The sequence below is a fragment of the Portunus trituberculatus genome, chromosome 37, assembly GCF_017591435.1.
Source record: "Portunus trituberculatus isolate SZX2019 chromosome 37, ASM1759143v1, whole genome shotgun sequence".
Taxonomy (NCBI): Eukaryota; Metazoa; Arthropoda; class Malacostraca; order Decapoda; family Portunidae; genus Portunus; species Portunus trituberculatus.
In genome coordinates this window covers 17,294,871-17,311,541 of record NC_059291.1, presented here as the reverse complement: position 1 = coordinate 17,311,541, position 16,671 = coordinate 17,294,871, and the positions used below count along the sequence as shown (strand labels likewise).

General features: G+C 40.2%; 1 protein-coding gene across 8 annotated transcripts in view; it reads left to right on the top strand.

The window, feature by feature from the left end:
- The window catches only part of LOC123513850 (serine/arginine repetitive matrix protein 2-like), a 146,395-nt gene that overhangs the window by 105,420 nt on the left and 24,304 nt on the right, over window positions 1-16,671 (top strand). For 4 of the 8 annotated variants that reach the window (XR_006677462.1, XM_045271265.1, XM_045271261.1 and 1 more), the window contains 3 exons: window positions 6,326-6,361; window positions 9,431-9,593; window positions 10,311-10,440. The exons of 2 other annotated variants lie outside the window; for them this stretch is intronic. Coding sequence is in view for 5 of the 6 variants with exons in the window: in XM_045271265.1 (XP_045127200.1) it covers window positions 6,326-6,361; window positions 9,431-9,593; window positions 10,311-10,440 (329 nt within the window). In the remaining variant the exon portion in view is untranslated. Of the gene's footprint in view, window positions 1-6,325; window positions 6,441-9,430; window positions 9,594-10,310; window positions 10,441-16,671 lie in introns of those variants that run through there. 2 more of the 8 variants (XM_045271264.1, XM_045271266.1) reach the window with 2 other exon arrangements.

Genomic DNA, 16,671 nt, shown 5'->3' with positions numbered 1-16,671 from the left:
CAATCTGGAAACAATTTCTCAGATTCTTTAGCCTTCTGAAATTATTCAGGAAATCTACATTACAAGAAAAAATTCAGAAGTTCAATAATCGAACAGTTTCCTACTATCGTACTCTTGATTTGATTCTTAAAAGGAAGTAACATTCTTAAGGGTCTTATCTTATTTACTTATGAGTGTTTTGAAAATGTGCAAATGTCGTATATTTCAAATTGGTTTATACTAATCGACATGTTTTTTACCGATTATGAAAAAGTCAATGCATTCAACAATCAGTTTATCGTGCTCATTATTGCGGTCTTTTATTTGATTTTGTAAACCAAACAGCCTCTCTCTCTCTCTCTCTCTCTCTCTCTCTCTCTCTCTTTGAGATAATTACAGGAGTTAGGGGGTCACGCGTGGCCGTACCCGCGCGTAAGCAAGAAGTGGAGAAAAAAATGAGACCAGGAGAATGGAATGAAGAGAAGTGATAAGAGGTAAACCAAAGAAAATTATGCAACTGAGCAGGACGAAATTAAAATTATGCAATACACCAGTGAATGATAAATTAATTGTACTATAAGGAAAGTTGATACATAGAGGAAATGACGATGATGATAATGTAGCGATGAAAAAATTAAAAGGGAGGCGTAGGGAAGTGGCTCAGTATTTCTTTCTTCCATTCGACTCGTTGTCCTTTCTTTCACCCCTCCTTCCCTCCCTCACCTACTTCCTCCTTCAGGTGGTCGATAACCATAATGCACCACGAGTGACGTGGCTTCTTTAACTCCACTCGGAGGGCGCAGAGACCAACCCCCCCCCTACTTCGACCTCCTCTTTATCCTCCTCCTCTTCCTCCTCTTCCTCCTCTTCCTCCAGTTTCCTTCAGTGGCCTTCCAAACACCAAGGAGGAAGGAGACCGACTCTCTTTGACGTGAAGGAAGAAAACATTGATCTCTTTCAAAAGAAAAAAAAAAACTAATGAAAAAACGTACGTGCACTTGACCTACGATCATGAGCCACCATTAGCACGACACAATTGGCGAGCTAAGAAGTGCGTGACTAACCAGTGGCAAACGAGCTCCTCATTGCTTTAAGTGGTGATTGGTCGATGTGCAAAGTAAGGCCTCCGAGCCGCTATAATGATTAAGATCGACAACCAAACGACTGGTGCGTGGTCACGTGATTGCCTGCAGTGAAGAGCATGCTTGTAAGTCTCACTAGAGAAGGGCGGAAAAGAACGACAGGAAGGTAAGAACAGAAGTAAAGTAAGAAAGAAAGAAAATTAGTACTTCATCAAATCAAGAAAATAGTGGATTAAATAAGGACAAAATAAGAAATAAAAAATATATGTAAGGTAAAGGAAACACTGTGATATATAACCAAGAAAGGCAAACGTAAAGAAAATAAAGTAAGGGAAGAAAGATCAAGAAGAAAAACGAAATGATGAGTGGAAGAAGGTACACGAAAACAAATAAGTACGGAAAACAAAGAAATTAAGCAGCAAACAAAAGAGGAAATAAGTAAAAAAGTAATAAATATACACCCGTGAAAGAAAACACACCTAGTGAAACAGAATAAAGGGAAAAGATAGAAAAGAAAAAAAATCCATACCACATTACAATAAATTGCCAACAGTTCTTAGATTTCAAGAACATACTAATGCAGGTAAAAAGAAACAGGTGGTGTGTGTGTGTGTGTGTGTGAGTGAAATAGTAAATGAGTGTGTGTGTGTGTGTGTGTGTGTGTGTGTGTGTGTGTGTGTGTGTGTGTGTGTGTGTGTGTGTGTACGTGCGTGAGTGCGTGCGTGCTTACGCGCGTGTGTGTGTGTGTGTGTGTGTGTGTGTGTGTGTGTGTGTGTGTGTGTGTGTGTGCTTACGTGTGTGTGTGTGTGTGTGTGTGTGTGTGTGTGTGCATGAAAAATAAAGTGAATTAGACCGCAGCGAACGAAGGGAAAGAAAACTTTCTCTCTCTCTCTCTCTCTCTCTCTCTCTCTCTCTATATATATATATATATATATATATATATATATATATATATATATATATATATATATATATATATATATATATATATATATATATATATTATCATCAAATCTTCTACAGTACTATAGTAGTTCCTTTCGTTCAAAAAATTCCTTTCCATTATAGAGACACATATCATTTGTCTTCATCAACAACATTCTTTTAATTAGTTTCCATCCTAATTAGCATCCCCATTATCACATCATTAACATCAAAGCTCTTAATCATTAGTGCAATCTTCCTTATCGTCGCAAACATCGTAATTATCCAAGTCATGACAGGAATGAAGCGCAGAGCAATCTATTTATTTCTGTCCCCGTCATATAGAAATCCAATCCGTTCCATTCTTAATATCCAGTTCTGAAATCAGAAGAGGAAAATAAGAAGGATCATAAAGGAGATAAGAAGACAAAAAGAAGAGGGGAGGCGATAGGAAGGATAGGGACGGGGTATAAAAGATGTAAGGGTTTAGAGTAGAGGTATGGGTAAGGTAAGATGATGTATGGAAGAAAGGGAGACTGGAAGCATGAGAGACGATTATGGGAACATGGCAGAGACGAATGGAAGTTTAAGAAAGAGATATGGAAATATAGGTGTTGTATGTGTATGGGAAAGGGATAAAGGAGTATGATAAATAAGTAGCTATGAGAGGGTAGGAGATTTATGGGCGCATGAAAAAGTGACACAGTAGTGTTATGGGCAGAAATTGAGTCACTCACTTATTCTTGACTCTACACTAGTCACACCTCTCTTCTGTAGAGAAAGAGAGATAGAGACGGAGGTATGAGAGTGGAGTATGGAAGAGAGATATACAAATGGATCATTCTCGTGTTCGGTACTCCAGTCTCAAATCCAAGAAGCCTCGTTCTCTGGTGCCATACGAGACCTGTGGATCAGAGCAGTGGGACGGCGCGGACCAGACGGGGCTGCCTTTTCCACTCCACTACACACCCCCTTCCTTTCCGCCCCAGTGGTGAAGGATGACCTGCTCTGGTGAGCTGGACTTGCTAACTCTTGTGTGGACTATTTCTGTTTGACCTTATGATGGTGGTAGTGGTGATGATGATGATGATGATGATGATGATGGGAAGGAAGAAAAACTAGACTGTGTTGTGGTTCTTTTTGTCCTTGAAGTTGTAAGTAAAGGAATCAAGGGAGGCGGCAGCGGTGGTTGTGGTGGTGGTGGTGTAAACAGAGACGGTGATATTAATGATACTGACAAAGGAAAATAGGAAGTCATAAAATATGCTACGATTTTTTTTTATTTTGTTACTTTTAAAGTTATCAGTAATCAATATGGAGGAGTTGTGGTGGTGGTGGTGGTGGTGACTATGACGTCGCAGCAGCAGTACTACGCCTAATGAGGTGCTGCAGCCATTATAAAGGTCGATCTTATAATAGTAATAATACGGGGGCGTTACTTTATTATGAGAGGGATATGGTGAGTAGCATAGGATAAGAGGGGGACGGGTGAGTAAGGGTGAATGGGTGTACTAGTTTGGTGGTAGTGGCTATAAGTGGCACAAAAAGGTGGAAGAGATTGTGAGATTAGAGACATGAAGGATTAAGAAAGAGAGAGGGGGAGAGGAAGAAAGAGGAAGAAGAGAAAATGAAGGAAAGAAAGAAGGAAGGAAGGAAGAAAGGAAGGAATAAGAAAAATAAGAAAAAGAAAGGAGAGGAAAGGAAGAGAAGAGAAGAGAAGAGAAGAGAAGAGAAGGGATGGGATGGGAAGGGAATGAAAAGAAAGAGAAAGCAAGGAAATGGAAGAGAAGGGAAAGGAAGAGAAGGGAAGGGAAGGGAAGGAAAATAAGTAGGAAATTGAGGAAAAGGAAGGAAGAAGAAAGGGAGGAAATAAATGAAAGAAAAAATGTAGGCAGATAGGTAAGAAGAAAGACTGAGAAAGAACAAGATATGAAGGGAAAATAGAGGAAAGATGAAGAGAAAAGAAAGGAGAGTGGGAAGAAGATACAAGCACAACTAAAGAAGGCAGAAGAAATGGAGGAAAGGAAGAAGAGTACACGTACATAAATAATAGTAACTGAAGAAGACGCAATTATCCTTGTAAATGCATACTCAATCACAACACTGTGTTACTATCTCCTAAAATCTCCATCGCTTAAACCGAAACACTAGCTCTTGCCGCAACCTAGAAATAAAATAATTAAACAAAGAAAAACAGCACCCACCAAAAAAAAACGTACGGAGGGAAAACATTTACTACCATGTCGCTTTATTCAAGTCAGAAGGAACGTTTCGCGTAAAGCCAAATTACTGACACTAAGAAAAGGTTCTAATACCATCACATTTCCTACTACATTTTTACACCTCCTCCTTTTGGCTCCGGAATGGTGAACAGCTTTTCTCTTTTATTTCCTGTTGTGTTTTATGGGTCTAGATTCTAGGACGATGTGCTAAGCTCCTCTCTCTCTCTCTCTCTCTCTCTCTCTCTCTCTCTCTCTCTCTCTCTCTCTCCACAGGAAAGTGATGCTATCAAATCCAAACTTTAAATTAATTTCGACACTACAAGACTTTTTATCTATAATATTTTTCCTTTCATAAATTCTTTCATGAGCGGCACTTTAACAACTTCCCTCACATTTTTGTCTAACCTCGCCTGCCACTGACAGACTGGAACAAAAAGACTTCTTTTCCTGTCAACCATATATCAAAATTTCCTACTAGTCCTTTACCAGATCTTTAGATAAGTATCATCATGTACTAGTTGTAGCAGGCAGTCAACACAAACACAAGATACAATGAGAGGAAATATGTTTTTTTTTTTCTATTTTTACATCAGAGCATTAAAGTCATGTCCTCTTGCTTCTCAACAGTCTGTTTTTTTCACCAGTGCTAAAAATCGCGAAATTATCATCATAGCCACCCACCATAATCATCATCAGCATCATCATCATCATCATCATCAAAGGCTTCCCTAATTTTCACTCATTTCTACAAGCATATCAAGGCTCATGATTTTCCATTAAGGGGATCGTGGCTCGGATGGGCATTGCTGTCATCAAAACGTGTTTCCTATTTCTCTCTCTCTCTCTCTCTCTCTCTCTCTCTCTCTCTCTCTCTCTCTCTCTCTCTCTCTCTCATTCTAAATCCTGGTCTGAGTGGTCTTAGTGAAATGATCTAGTATGATCACAAACCAAGCGTCTTGCCACACTTGATTTTACTGTCTGTGCTACGTTTCTTTCCTCATTAACATCTGTTCATATCTAGTTAGTCAGCCTCATCCCGGGCAGACTAATTCAGTATCGAACATTGTATACTTCAGCTCTCAAGTTTTGTAAAAAGAAGAAAAAAAAAAAAACAGCAGATAAGAGGACTTGAGTTTGGAGAGAAACACGAAACAATTAAAGTGAGTGCAATATGCAACTCGACATATAATCATCAATAACATGAATAACTTAATTTTACTGGTCACTACACACGCAAGCTTTTGAACAAGGTAGCGTTTCACTAAAGAAATATTTTAGAATATAACTCTATTACTTTGTATTTAACTTTAGGTCAAATATGAAACCAGTGTGCTCCGATAGTCTCTACATTACTAATATTTGCAATCCAGAGTTTATCCATAGGCCTAAAACAGCAGGAGTTCCTGGAAAAAATATGGAGCCGATTTATAAAATGACAGCTGTGCTCCTGAGAAGTAACACCAAGAAGAGGACCAGAAGGAAAATTTGCAATTATTTTTAGTATTATTTGCAATTTGTACAAACTCAACCTGCTTGTATGTGATCATTTAAATGATGCTAAACTCACAAACCACTGATTTCCAAGTGACTCTTCAATCTTCTATATTGCTATACTGTACATTTATGTAACTAGGTATACCATAATATTAATGAGCACAGCACTTATTCCAAGTGTACATTCTATCCATGTTATTTAGTAACGAGACGGATAGGCAGACAGGCAAGCAGTGACCGCCAACAAGTACCCTGCCAACCATACATTCTGGACAGTGGATAGCCAGATATTCAGTCACCCAGTCACCTTGTCAGTCTGGTTTTTATCTTATCAGGTAGTCAGCCGTACTATCAGACAACTAGTGATCATATAGTTACCCAGTCATTTTATTAGTCAGCCAGTTCTTTTAGTTGTCGGCTAGTCAATCAGGTAGGTAGCAAGTCAGCCAAATAGCTATATTACTATCCATTCAGTCAGACAACAAGGTTAGTCAGTCACTCAATCTGCCTCTCAAACATCCAACATTCTTGTCAGCTTCAGGCCAGCCGAACAGATGCTGCTATCCATTGCAATCTCCTATAATCCCTGCTCTCTCTGCTAATCCCCTGCCACTCTCTCAACAGGTCCGAGTCTCCTCCGGCCACGCAGGAACCTCTGGGGTACGGCGCCACCCCCAAACACGGAGGCTAGGAAGAGCTGGGGGACGGGGCGGGGGCAAGGAAGAGGAGAGTTCGTGAGGTGTGGAAGGAACGCCGTCAGTCGTACCCCTTCCTTGCTTCGCGTCGTCCTCCTCTACCTTTGCCTCCTCGTCCTCGTCCTCCTCCTCGTCCTCCCTCTCCTCCTCCTCCTCCTCCTAGTATAATCACCTTTGCGCTTTCACTTTTTCCTTCTGGATCGCTCTGTTTTTGTTAAGTTAATGTACTTATCCTTAACTTTCCACTGATTTCCAGTTGACTTAACAGTGTTTCGTTTTTCTTATTTTGAGAGCAACTTTGTGTTGGCTTGAATTTTTAGCTGACGAGAAAAGCTCCAGTTGATATTACTCTTTTTTACTTTTTTTTTATTAAAATCTTATGTTCCTTCGTATTTTACGCTTTAAATAATGTCTCAATTTTTTTTACGAGACTTAAAAACCAGCAAAGCGATGATGAATTTTGCGCTGCGCATGGGACTAATTTTTGACAACCCTGAAAGTCCTCTACGCTTTTTCTTCTAAATCGTTTGCTTCTGTAGCAGTTTCCATGCAGGGCAATTTTTCGTTATTTTATGTTGTGTTGCCCTCATGGATGCTGGTGTTGGCCCGAGGAGCGGTGTTGTCACGCTTCCCGTGGCTTGTCTTGTGTTGAGAAGCCTTGTGTTGCCACCACCACTACCACCATCCACCTTGCGAAGTGACCAAGCCCAGGGCAGCGCCACCCCAGTACCTTCCCCCTTACAACGGTACAGATTGCCACACGCTACACAACGAACGGTACAGCATACATCACACAGCGCACAGCATAGCACAACACACCACGGACACAACACAACCGTCAACCACACGGAACATGACAACAAACATGGATCAATTTTGTGTAGTTATCACGTGTTGGTCGTCATCACAATCAACACCATGCTGAAGTTCATAGACGTTACTTTTGTCAGTTTTAACTGTTTCACCATCTCATATGGAAGAAAAGTACTGCTTCTATAAAAGAAAAAATTCTCTCTCTCTCTCTCTCTCTCTCTCTCTCTCAGTGGCAGATCCAGAATCTTTTTTTTTTCTTTTTTTTCGCGGGGCTTACCTGTAGCCCTTGAGACTGGTGGCGAGCCTTAGCAGCTGAGGGGTTTGGGGATGAGCTGTAAGCCCCGATAGATTTTGAAAACTTAGCAATCTTGAGAGGAAATTTAAACTATATGCAGGACAATTTTTATGTAATAATGAAAACGTTATGGGATAAAAAAAAAATTGGAAACCAGCCCCCTCAGACCTTAGTCCCACCAGCCCCCATGGCTCTCTCTCTCTCTCTCTCTCTCTCTCTCTCTCTCTCAAGCTAACTGATAATGCTATTATGTTCTATATATGCCTACGTAACAGTTAAAACTTCCATAGTATATCACTTTTAATGGGGTTTGTTGTGGAAACGTCGCCATCGTAAGATTACAATACAACCTTAGGGCAACATGGAGGTAGTACGACGACACGCAATACAGCTGAGTAGTCATTCTTCACAACACACAGCGAGGTGCATCAGAGACATGCGACTACAAACTAGAAGCAAATATTATTGCGACACAACGAAATGTCTTTATTACCTACTTACCAACAGGTCTCTCTCTCTCTCTCTCTCTCTCTCTCTCTCTCTCTCTCTCTCTAATCAGCTTTCACTGATTTAATTAAGCTTAATGATATAAAAGAGCCCCGATCGTGCAACCAAGTCATATGGCAAAGTCCACATCGTCATCAAGCGTTCATTTAGGACTGCACTGTAACGTTAAACTCACGACACTTGAATGACTTTAACTAATCAGACAGTGAGGTGAAATGCTGACTTAATAACAATAAATAATAATAATAATAATAATAATAATAATAATAATAATAATAATAATAATAATAATAATAATAATAAATAATAATAATAATAATAATAATAATAATAATAATAATAATAATAATAATAATAATAATAATAATAATAATAATAATAATAACAAATCAATGATAATAATAATAATGATAAGAATAATGATAATACATGATGATAATAATAATAATAATAATAATAATAATAATAATAATAATAATAATAATAATGATAATAATAATAATAATAATAATAATAATAATAATAATAATAATAATAACCAAAAGAACTTTTAATTTCATAAATAGCAAATAGAAAAGTCTAAATGATGGATCATCCAGCCCTCCCCTCCTCTTTCCATTAATCTCCTTCCAAGAACCTATATGAAAATTATTGTAATAAATGGCATAACAATGTCAATAACAATAATTATATGATGATAATAATAATAATAATGATAATAATAATAATAATAATAATAATAATAATAATAATAATGATAATAAAAACAATTCTAATGATTAAAACAGATATCACAATGCAAATAATAAAACACTAATTTCAAAAAAGAAATATGATCACACACACACACACACACACACACACACACACACAAGCCTTCCTTCCTACATTCCTTATTCCTTTTCCTCCTCCCTTCACTCTTACCTTCCTTCATCTCATACTTGTTCTTTTTTCCCTATTCCTTTGTACTTCCTCCTGCAATCCCTTCCTTTACCTTCCTGCACTTTCCTCCGAGTACCTTACATTAAGTGGGCAGGCTTATTTTCTCTTCTTTGATTAGATTTAGCTCTCATCCAGCTGCTCATGAGAACATAGTTTATCCCCTATTTCTTTTTTTTTTTTAAGTTTAAACAGTTCATTCATCACTACTCCTATGATGAGCTTAGCTACTGCAAAATGTGACCTTGTGCCTCAATTTCTTATCACTCATCCCTGATTGGAATCTCTCATGCATTCTTTTTCGTAAGGTCACATTCAGTCAGTAACTCCTCCCTTCTCCACCAATCAGGTCTTCCTACTCCCTAAAGTTAGCTTATGTTACCCAACCTCAGCTTATCCATATATATACCATCTGCCAGTTCCTTCCTCCCTCCTTCCCTATGGCCTGCCCAGCCCCTTACTGGCGGGCTCCTCCCTCAGGCTGGCCCCGGACATCGTGGTGGACGACGAGCCAGCGCCCATACATCCCGGCTACGTGGATCAGACAGGAAAGGGTACCAGCGACAAGATACCAATTGTACTCCTCCAGGGATTTTTCCAAGGGCCGGGAGCTAGGTCGCCGCATCACCGTCGACCGTCAATGGTGAGCATCACCCTCCCTTCCCTCCCACCCATGTTTGGTCCCTATCTAATGTCCCTCCATTTCTTATAGTTAGTGATGCCCTACACTCACTTCTTTGCTCATTTTCTAGTTGATTTTCTTCTTGAGATCCTCTTTAATATCTTTGTCCAGCACTAATTTTTCTCTTAATTTCCCATACTCATGTCAGTCATCTTTATCATATACGTACATACTTTCCTCGAACACTCTACTTCTCACTAACCCTTACCTCACAATCCTAACCTACAATCTCTCTACTGAACATTGTAGATAGACAATGCAAAATGCACCTTTGTAATGATATCTTTAACACAGCAAAGAATAATATGAGAAAAATCATAAAGATGCTTTGCGGTCTGAGGAGTCTCCAGGCACACGGGTTCGAATCCTGTCCACGGTCCAAGTGTAAGTTGGGCTTTCTCACTCTGGGCAACGGTTTCCTAGCAGGTGGGCTTTGAGGTAGGAGATACCTAAAAAAAAGTATCCCATTTAGCCCAGAAATTCCTGTGAAAAAGCCTACATGGTATATAAAAAAAAAAAAATGAAAAAAATATAAACACAGGAGAAAGAAAAAAAGAGGAGGATATAGAATGAAAGAAAAGCAATATAGATGCCAAAGATGGTAACAAGAGAGAATAAACACTCGGAAGGTTTCATCTACCAAGTTTAGTGTTAGCTGCAATACATGTCATTCCATAGAGTGTGAACGAGCTCACGCTGCCGCCACACCTGGTCGACGTCACTTCAGTGATTCGTGGTGCCCTGCCTGTCCTGCCCCGCTCACTGGCTGCCCTCTGCCTCACCCTCAACATTCTCCTTCCCGGTCTCGGTGAGTGTATTGTCTCCCTCCCCTCCATCGCGTACTAACTCCCCCTTGACAATGCGTATCCCAAATAATTCTTACTTGGCACCTTCTTTGTTACACATATCTTTCACCTAGGCACATACTCGTACTCCAACAGTAGCCACCTGGCACCTGACACTCGCTCATCTCAAGTAGCATTATCTACGTATTCTCTACGATTAGCACTTCCAAAGACCATAGTAACAGTGTCTTTTCTGGTCATATCACTTCACTGCTTAATGATATTCCTCTATTACTACTGCCACACTGTGCAGTTCACTATCTTCATAGTTCTAGTCTTGTCTGTACATAATTTTACACTGAAAATACTTTAATACCTCTTTCTATAACTCCTGAAGGACTTGTAGACCTTCACCTTATTAAGAGAAAGACTCTATGGAAAGAGATCCTCATCAGAGAAGTGCATGACATAATAGTGGATGGCACCTTCATCATCTTGGCAATTCTAAGGTCCCTCATGTGTACAATAACTCTAAAATTAATTATTTATGATGTTCAGTGTTCTCTTTAATTTATATGCAAAAAAGAATATTAAGTATGGATTTTTTTCTATTTCACATGCTCAAGACTATCAATATGTAAATAAATTTTAAAAAACTGAAATATTAACATGGCATTTATCAATGGCACTAAACAATGTAGCAGTATCATCATACATAAAACCACACACTGCCAGCAAAGATTTCTGAAAAAAACATGAACTCATCTGCAGAACAAAATATAGGTCACAACATAAAGAGAAAATAGATACACTTCAATTAAGCATGACAAATAAATCACTCTAAGTCAATTAATAGACATTCATCAGTCTTTACTTTTAGGAGCAAAACTCACACATCTGCCTTTCTTTAAAGTTATTTTATCACATAATTATCAATTTTCTCACAAACAACCAATTAACAACTCAGAAGATAGTAATAACTTCTATTTCATCTTATGATTGAACTTTCATGTATAGCAGAACTGGCCAAAAGTAACAAAAAATGTGATTAGAAAAAAAAGCTTACTGAGGTATCAGTTCCTAAAGGGTTAATTAAAAGACTTAGCCAAAACTAGAAGATAGATACACTGAGACCTCTCTTTCAAATGAGTTTAAGTCACAGGAAGATGGAAATACATATGCAGGTAGGAAGTTTCAGAATTTACCACAGGAAGGGATGAATGATTGAGAATAATGGTTAACACTTGCATTATATAAATTGACAGAATATGGGTGTGAGAAAGAAGAAATTCTTGTGTAGTGAGGTCATGAGAGGAGGGCAGGCATTCAATTAGCAAGATCAGAAGAGCACTTTGCATGAAAATATAAGTAGAATATAGTACAAGATGCAATGTCTTGGTATTGAGAAGAAAGCCTGTTAACAGTCAGTCAGAGAGAGGAGAGGAGTTAATTAAACAAAAACCTTTTGATTCCACCTGTCTAGAAGAACATTATATGAATGGAACACCTCCATATATGTGAAGCATAATCCATACATGGATGGATAAGGCCTCTGTAGAATTAATAGTTGAAGGGGAGACAAACTGGCAGAGATGACTCAGAACATCTTTCATATAAGCTGTTTTTAGCAAGAGATGGGATATTAAGCTTTTAGCTTAGATTATAAGTAAATGAATGGTCAAGGATGTTCAGAGAAGAAGATGGGAATAGCTGAATGTCAAAAAGAAGAAGGGCATAGTTGTTTGGTAGGTTGTGTTGAGTTGATGTATAGAAGAATAAACTTTTGGAGGCATTAAGCAATACTAATTTTACTTTGCCCCAATCAGAAATTTCAGAGAGATCAGAAGTCAGGTGTTCTGTGGCTTCCCTACATGATTGATTTACTTGCTGTAGTTTAGTTAGGTCATCTATGAAAAGATGTGTAAAAGTGCAGAGTGTTATCATTAGCATAGGAATGGGTAAGACAAGAAGTTTGGTTTAGATCACTGATAATAAAAGGAAGAGAGATGGTGACAAAACAGAACCCTGAGGATCTCCATTATTAACAGATCTTCATCGCTCCCTCCTTTATTAATTTCATCATGATAGAACCACTACCATCTTATCTATTCCTAGAGCTGAACTCTCCTGTCATATCTTTGCTAAAAGCTCTACCTTTGATGATTCAAGGGTTGTTTCTCTCTCTTCTCCTAGCTCTGATTATCTAATGTAATCAAACTTTTTCAACTCTGTGTATCACTATTTACCATTTCTTCTTGCTGTAAGTTTGCTTACTTTCAACCTGCTGCTTAAAAGGTGACTGTTCTAATCCCTCAAACTACAATCCTATTACTTTAACCCCTTCCATACTAGGACACATTTTTACTTTGAGATTTGTGTACGATTAGACCATTTTATTGGCTTTACAGAGGATCTATGGAGGTCACAAGGGATTTGTGCACAATCAGACCATTTTATTAGCTTTACAGAGGGTCTATGGAGGTCAGAAAGTTAATGGCCACAGTCTTTGCTATTTTAATCCCCACATATGTAGTGCCGGGATGGATGGATTTTGATGTAGACGCCGCAACAGCCAAAGTCATTTGGCGCCGCTACCAAAATTTAAATAGGACGAAAAAAAATTTTAAAAGAAAAATTATAAAATAACTAAAAACTATTAAAAACAATACAATTAAAAGTTGCTAAAACACTAAAAACACGATAAAACCAAATAAAACCTCAAAATGCATAAATAAAAATTCTAAAATTCACAAATAGGGGAGAAGGCCAGCCTCTCCCACAAAAACAAAAACATCATGGCCAAGGGCCAGACACGCTGGTCCAAGGACCTCAGATAGAAAATAGACACCGCTATCTCCATCGTGGCACCGATAGAGGTAGCGGTGTCGCAGGTCTATTAAACTAGGGCACTCCACAAGTAAGTGCCGTACTGTAAGTGGCACCAGGCAGTCATCACAGTAAGGTTGAGGGTCCCTGGTCAACAGGTACCTTTGTGTAAGGTACGTGTGACCTATGCGCAGTCACGCCAATAAAGTCTGTAAACAGCGGTCCCAGACACAGGTGTATGTCCACTGAGGGAGAGTGGAAGTAGTGATCTCTCCCATTTTCGAGGTAGCGATCCCCGTTAGCCATCTCCTCTGCCAAATTGCTGCAACCGCCACACGAATTAAATTAAATACATCTCGAAACGGAACAGGGGCAGGAGATGGAGCGCAACTTGCTGCCTCTTTAGCCAGGCGATCTGCATGTTCATTCCCAGGAACACCAACGTGACCAGGGACCCAACAGAACCCGACACGATATCCTCTTCTGTTAAGTAGATATAGCCACTCTAAGGCTGATAAAACCAATGGATTAAGGAAGATAGTGGAAGAGAGAGCAGTAAGAGCACTGCGACAGTCACTAAAAATTGTAAAAGACGAAACCGGGAGAGTAAAAATTATCTGTAAAGCTAGGACTATAGCAGACAGCTCTGCAGTAAAGACGGATGCCACTGAAGGAAGACTTCCAGACTGATAAAAAAAGGGGAAAACCACACTAAACCCAACGCCTGCGTTGGATTTGGAACCATCAGTAAAAATGGGGATGTCATCAGAGTGGGTAAAAAAGTGTTCTAAAATCCGTGTGTGGGACAGAGCTGGCAGAAAATCCTTCTTGCCATTCATGGCAGGCGTGGTACAGTGGAACCATGCACGCTTTGGGGTCCGAGGGATCTCCAAGCGCACGGGTTTGAATCCTGTCCACGGTCCGAGTGTAGGTTGGGCTTCCTCTCTCGGGGCAACGGTTTCCTAGCGGGTGGGCTTTGAGATATGAGGTACCCTAAACAGTATCCCCTTTAGCCCAGAAATTCCATGAAAAATCCACATGGTATAAAAAAAAACAAAAAAACGGAAGCTGCCAATAACCAACTCATGGGAGCCGGAAAGAGTAGACAGGAGTGGGGTCGATGGACAAATCCATTATGAAGTTTGCCATTCAAAGGCCAAAAGGTTTAGGTAGACTCGGTCGAGTGACATATGCCTGCAAATGCGAGTCCCGCAATATTGACAGACAAAGGACAGAATCAGGAAGACGGTGGGTGCAAAACCAACATCGGAGCATCGAAGACTGGCGCCGGAGGTCGAGTGGCCAGAAACCAGCATCCACTAGAAGGCTAGGTACTGGAGATGTCCGAAATGCACCCATAGCCAAGCGGACCCCAGCATGATGCACGGAGTCAAGCATGCGTAGTCGTGCATCCATTGCAGATGAGTAGATCTCACAGCCGTATTCCAGCTTGGGAAGTATAAGTGTACGGTGAAGAAGCAGCAACGTGTCCCTGTCCGCACCCCAAGAGGTGTGACTTAAAACCCGAAGAATGGATAATGCCTGCCGATAAGACGCCTTAAGAGAACGGAAATGGGGAACCCAGGTGAAACGGTTGTCAAATAAAAGGCCAAGATATTGAGTCGCCTCCATGCATGAGAGGTGTCTATTGGTGAGGTATAAATCAGCGTCTGGATGGACACCACGGTTGCTACAAAAATGCATGACTACGGTCTTCGAGGTGGAGAATCGAAAACTGTTCATGTTGGCCCAACTGGACACCCTATTGATCGCCAGTTGGAGCTTGCGCTCAATCATTGACATCCTAGCAGCAGCAAAAGAAATACATAAATCATCAACATATAAGGAGCTGTGAATGCCATCTGGAAGAGTATCTATCACACCATTAATGGCGACTGCGAATAGTGTAACACTAAGAATACTTCCCTGTGGGACACCATCATTTAGAGCAGTAGCCTCGGAGAGAACACTCCCAACTCGAACCCGTAAAAGACGTCTGGATAAAAACTGCTGAATAAAAATAGGAAGGTGACCACGAAGGCCAAAATTAAACAAGGACTGTAAAATGCCATGACACCAACCAGTATTGTAGGCCTTTTCCAGGTCAAAAAAGACTGTTACTTGATGGTGGTGATTAGCAAAGGCCTCACAAATAGAAGACTCTAAGGATAAAAGAGGATCAGTAGTAGACCTCATCTTTCGGAAGCCGTACTGTATCGATGACAAGTACTTCCCCCTCTCCAAGTACCACATGAGTCTAACATTTACCATCTTTTCTAACACTTTACAAATGCAAAGTTATAGAACGGTAGTTTGTAGCCTGAAGATTATCTTTCCCAGGCTTCGGAAATGGGAGAACCACTGTGACAGCCCAAGAAGATGGAAAGTCATCGATATGCCAAATCATATTATAAAGATTTAATAAAAAGTTAAAAGCACTGTCAGACGTGTGGCGCAAGAAGGCATAAGGAATATCATCTGGGCCAGGAGAAGAGTCGTGACACAGGGACAAAGCAGTCCGCAACTCGGAGGCAGAGAAGGGGACATTATAGGACTCCCCTTCAGTGGAAGAAAAATTTATGCCGAGAGATTCCATTCTCTGGCAGTGGCGTGCGCCCGGGGCTACAGGATCCTTCTGAGAAACACTGGCAAAGTTCTCCGTGAAGAGGTCGGCGACAGTCTTAGGGTCTGCCACCGTTTGCCCAGCAGACAACAAAACTGGTGGGGGAGGAGCAGAATACTTCGCAGCAATTCGGTTGACTTTGTTAAAGACATCCGTAAGAGGGATGCAGGCATTAATGGAAGATACATAAGCTTTCCAAGAGGCTCTTTGTGCCTCTTTCAAAACACGGCGGGCTCGAGCTCGGCAGCGTCGAAAAGCTTCCAGACACTGCGGATCCCCACGATGTCGCCGCAGACAATAGAAAGCTGCCCATTTCTCTTTCACAGCGTTTGTGCATGCTGTGTTCCACCAAGGAACGGGACGCTTAGTAAAGCGACCAGACATCCTAAGGATTGTCTGAAGCGCTGCGGAACGTAAAAAATCAGTAAAATAATCAACAGCCTCAGCACAAGTAAAAAAGTCAGCCAACGGACGGATAAAAAAGCTTAGGTCTGTGAATCGAGGCCAATCTGCCTTGTCTAAAACCCAGCGTGGGGCCGGGACTGTGGCTCAGAGTTCATAGATTCCAATAAAATAGGAAAGTGGTCACTACCATGTAAATCTGGTAGGACCCGCCAATTAAAATCAAGGAAAGAATTAGTTGTAGAGATAGAAAGATCAATAGCTGTAAAAGAATTTAAAACCTCCAATCCCTCATCCTCAATAAAAGAACCGATTAAAACCCCACGAGGATTACTAGCACCTTCATCCCACAATGGGTGACGGCCGTTAAAATCTCCCAACAAGAGAAAAGGCGGAGTCAGCT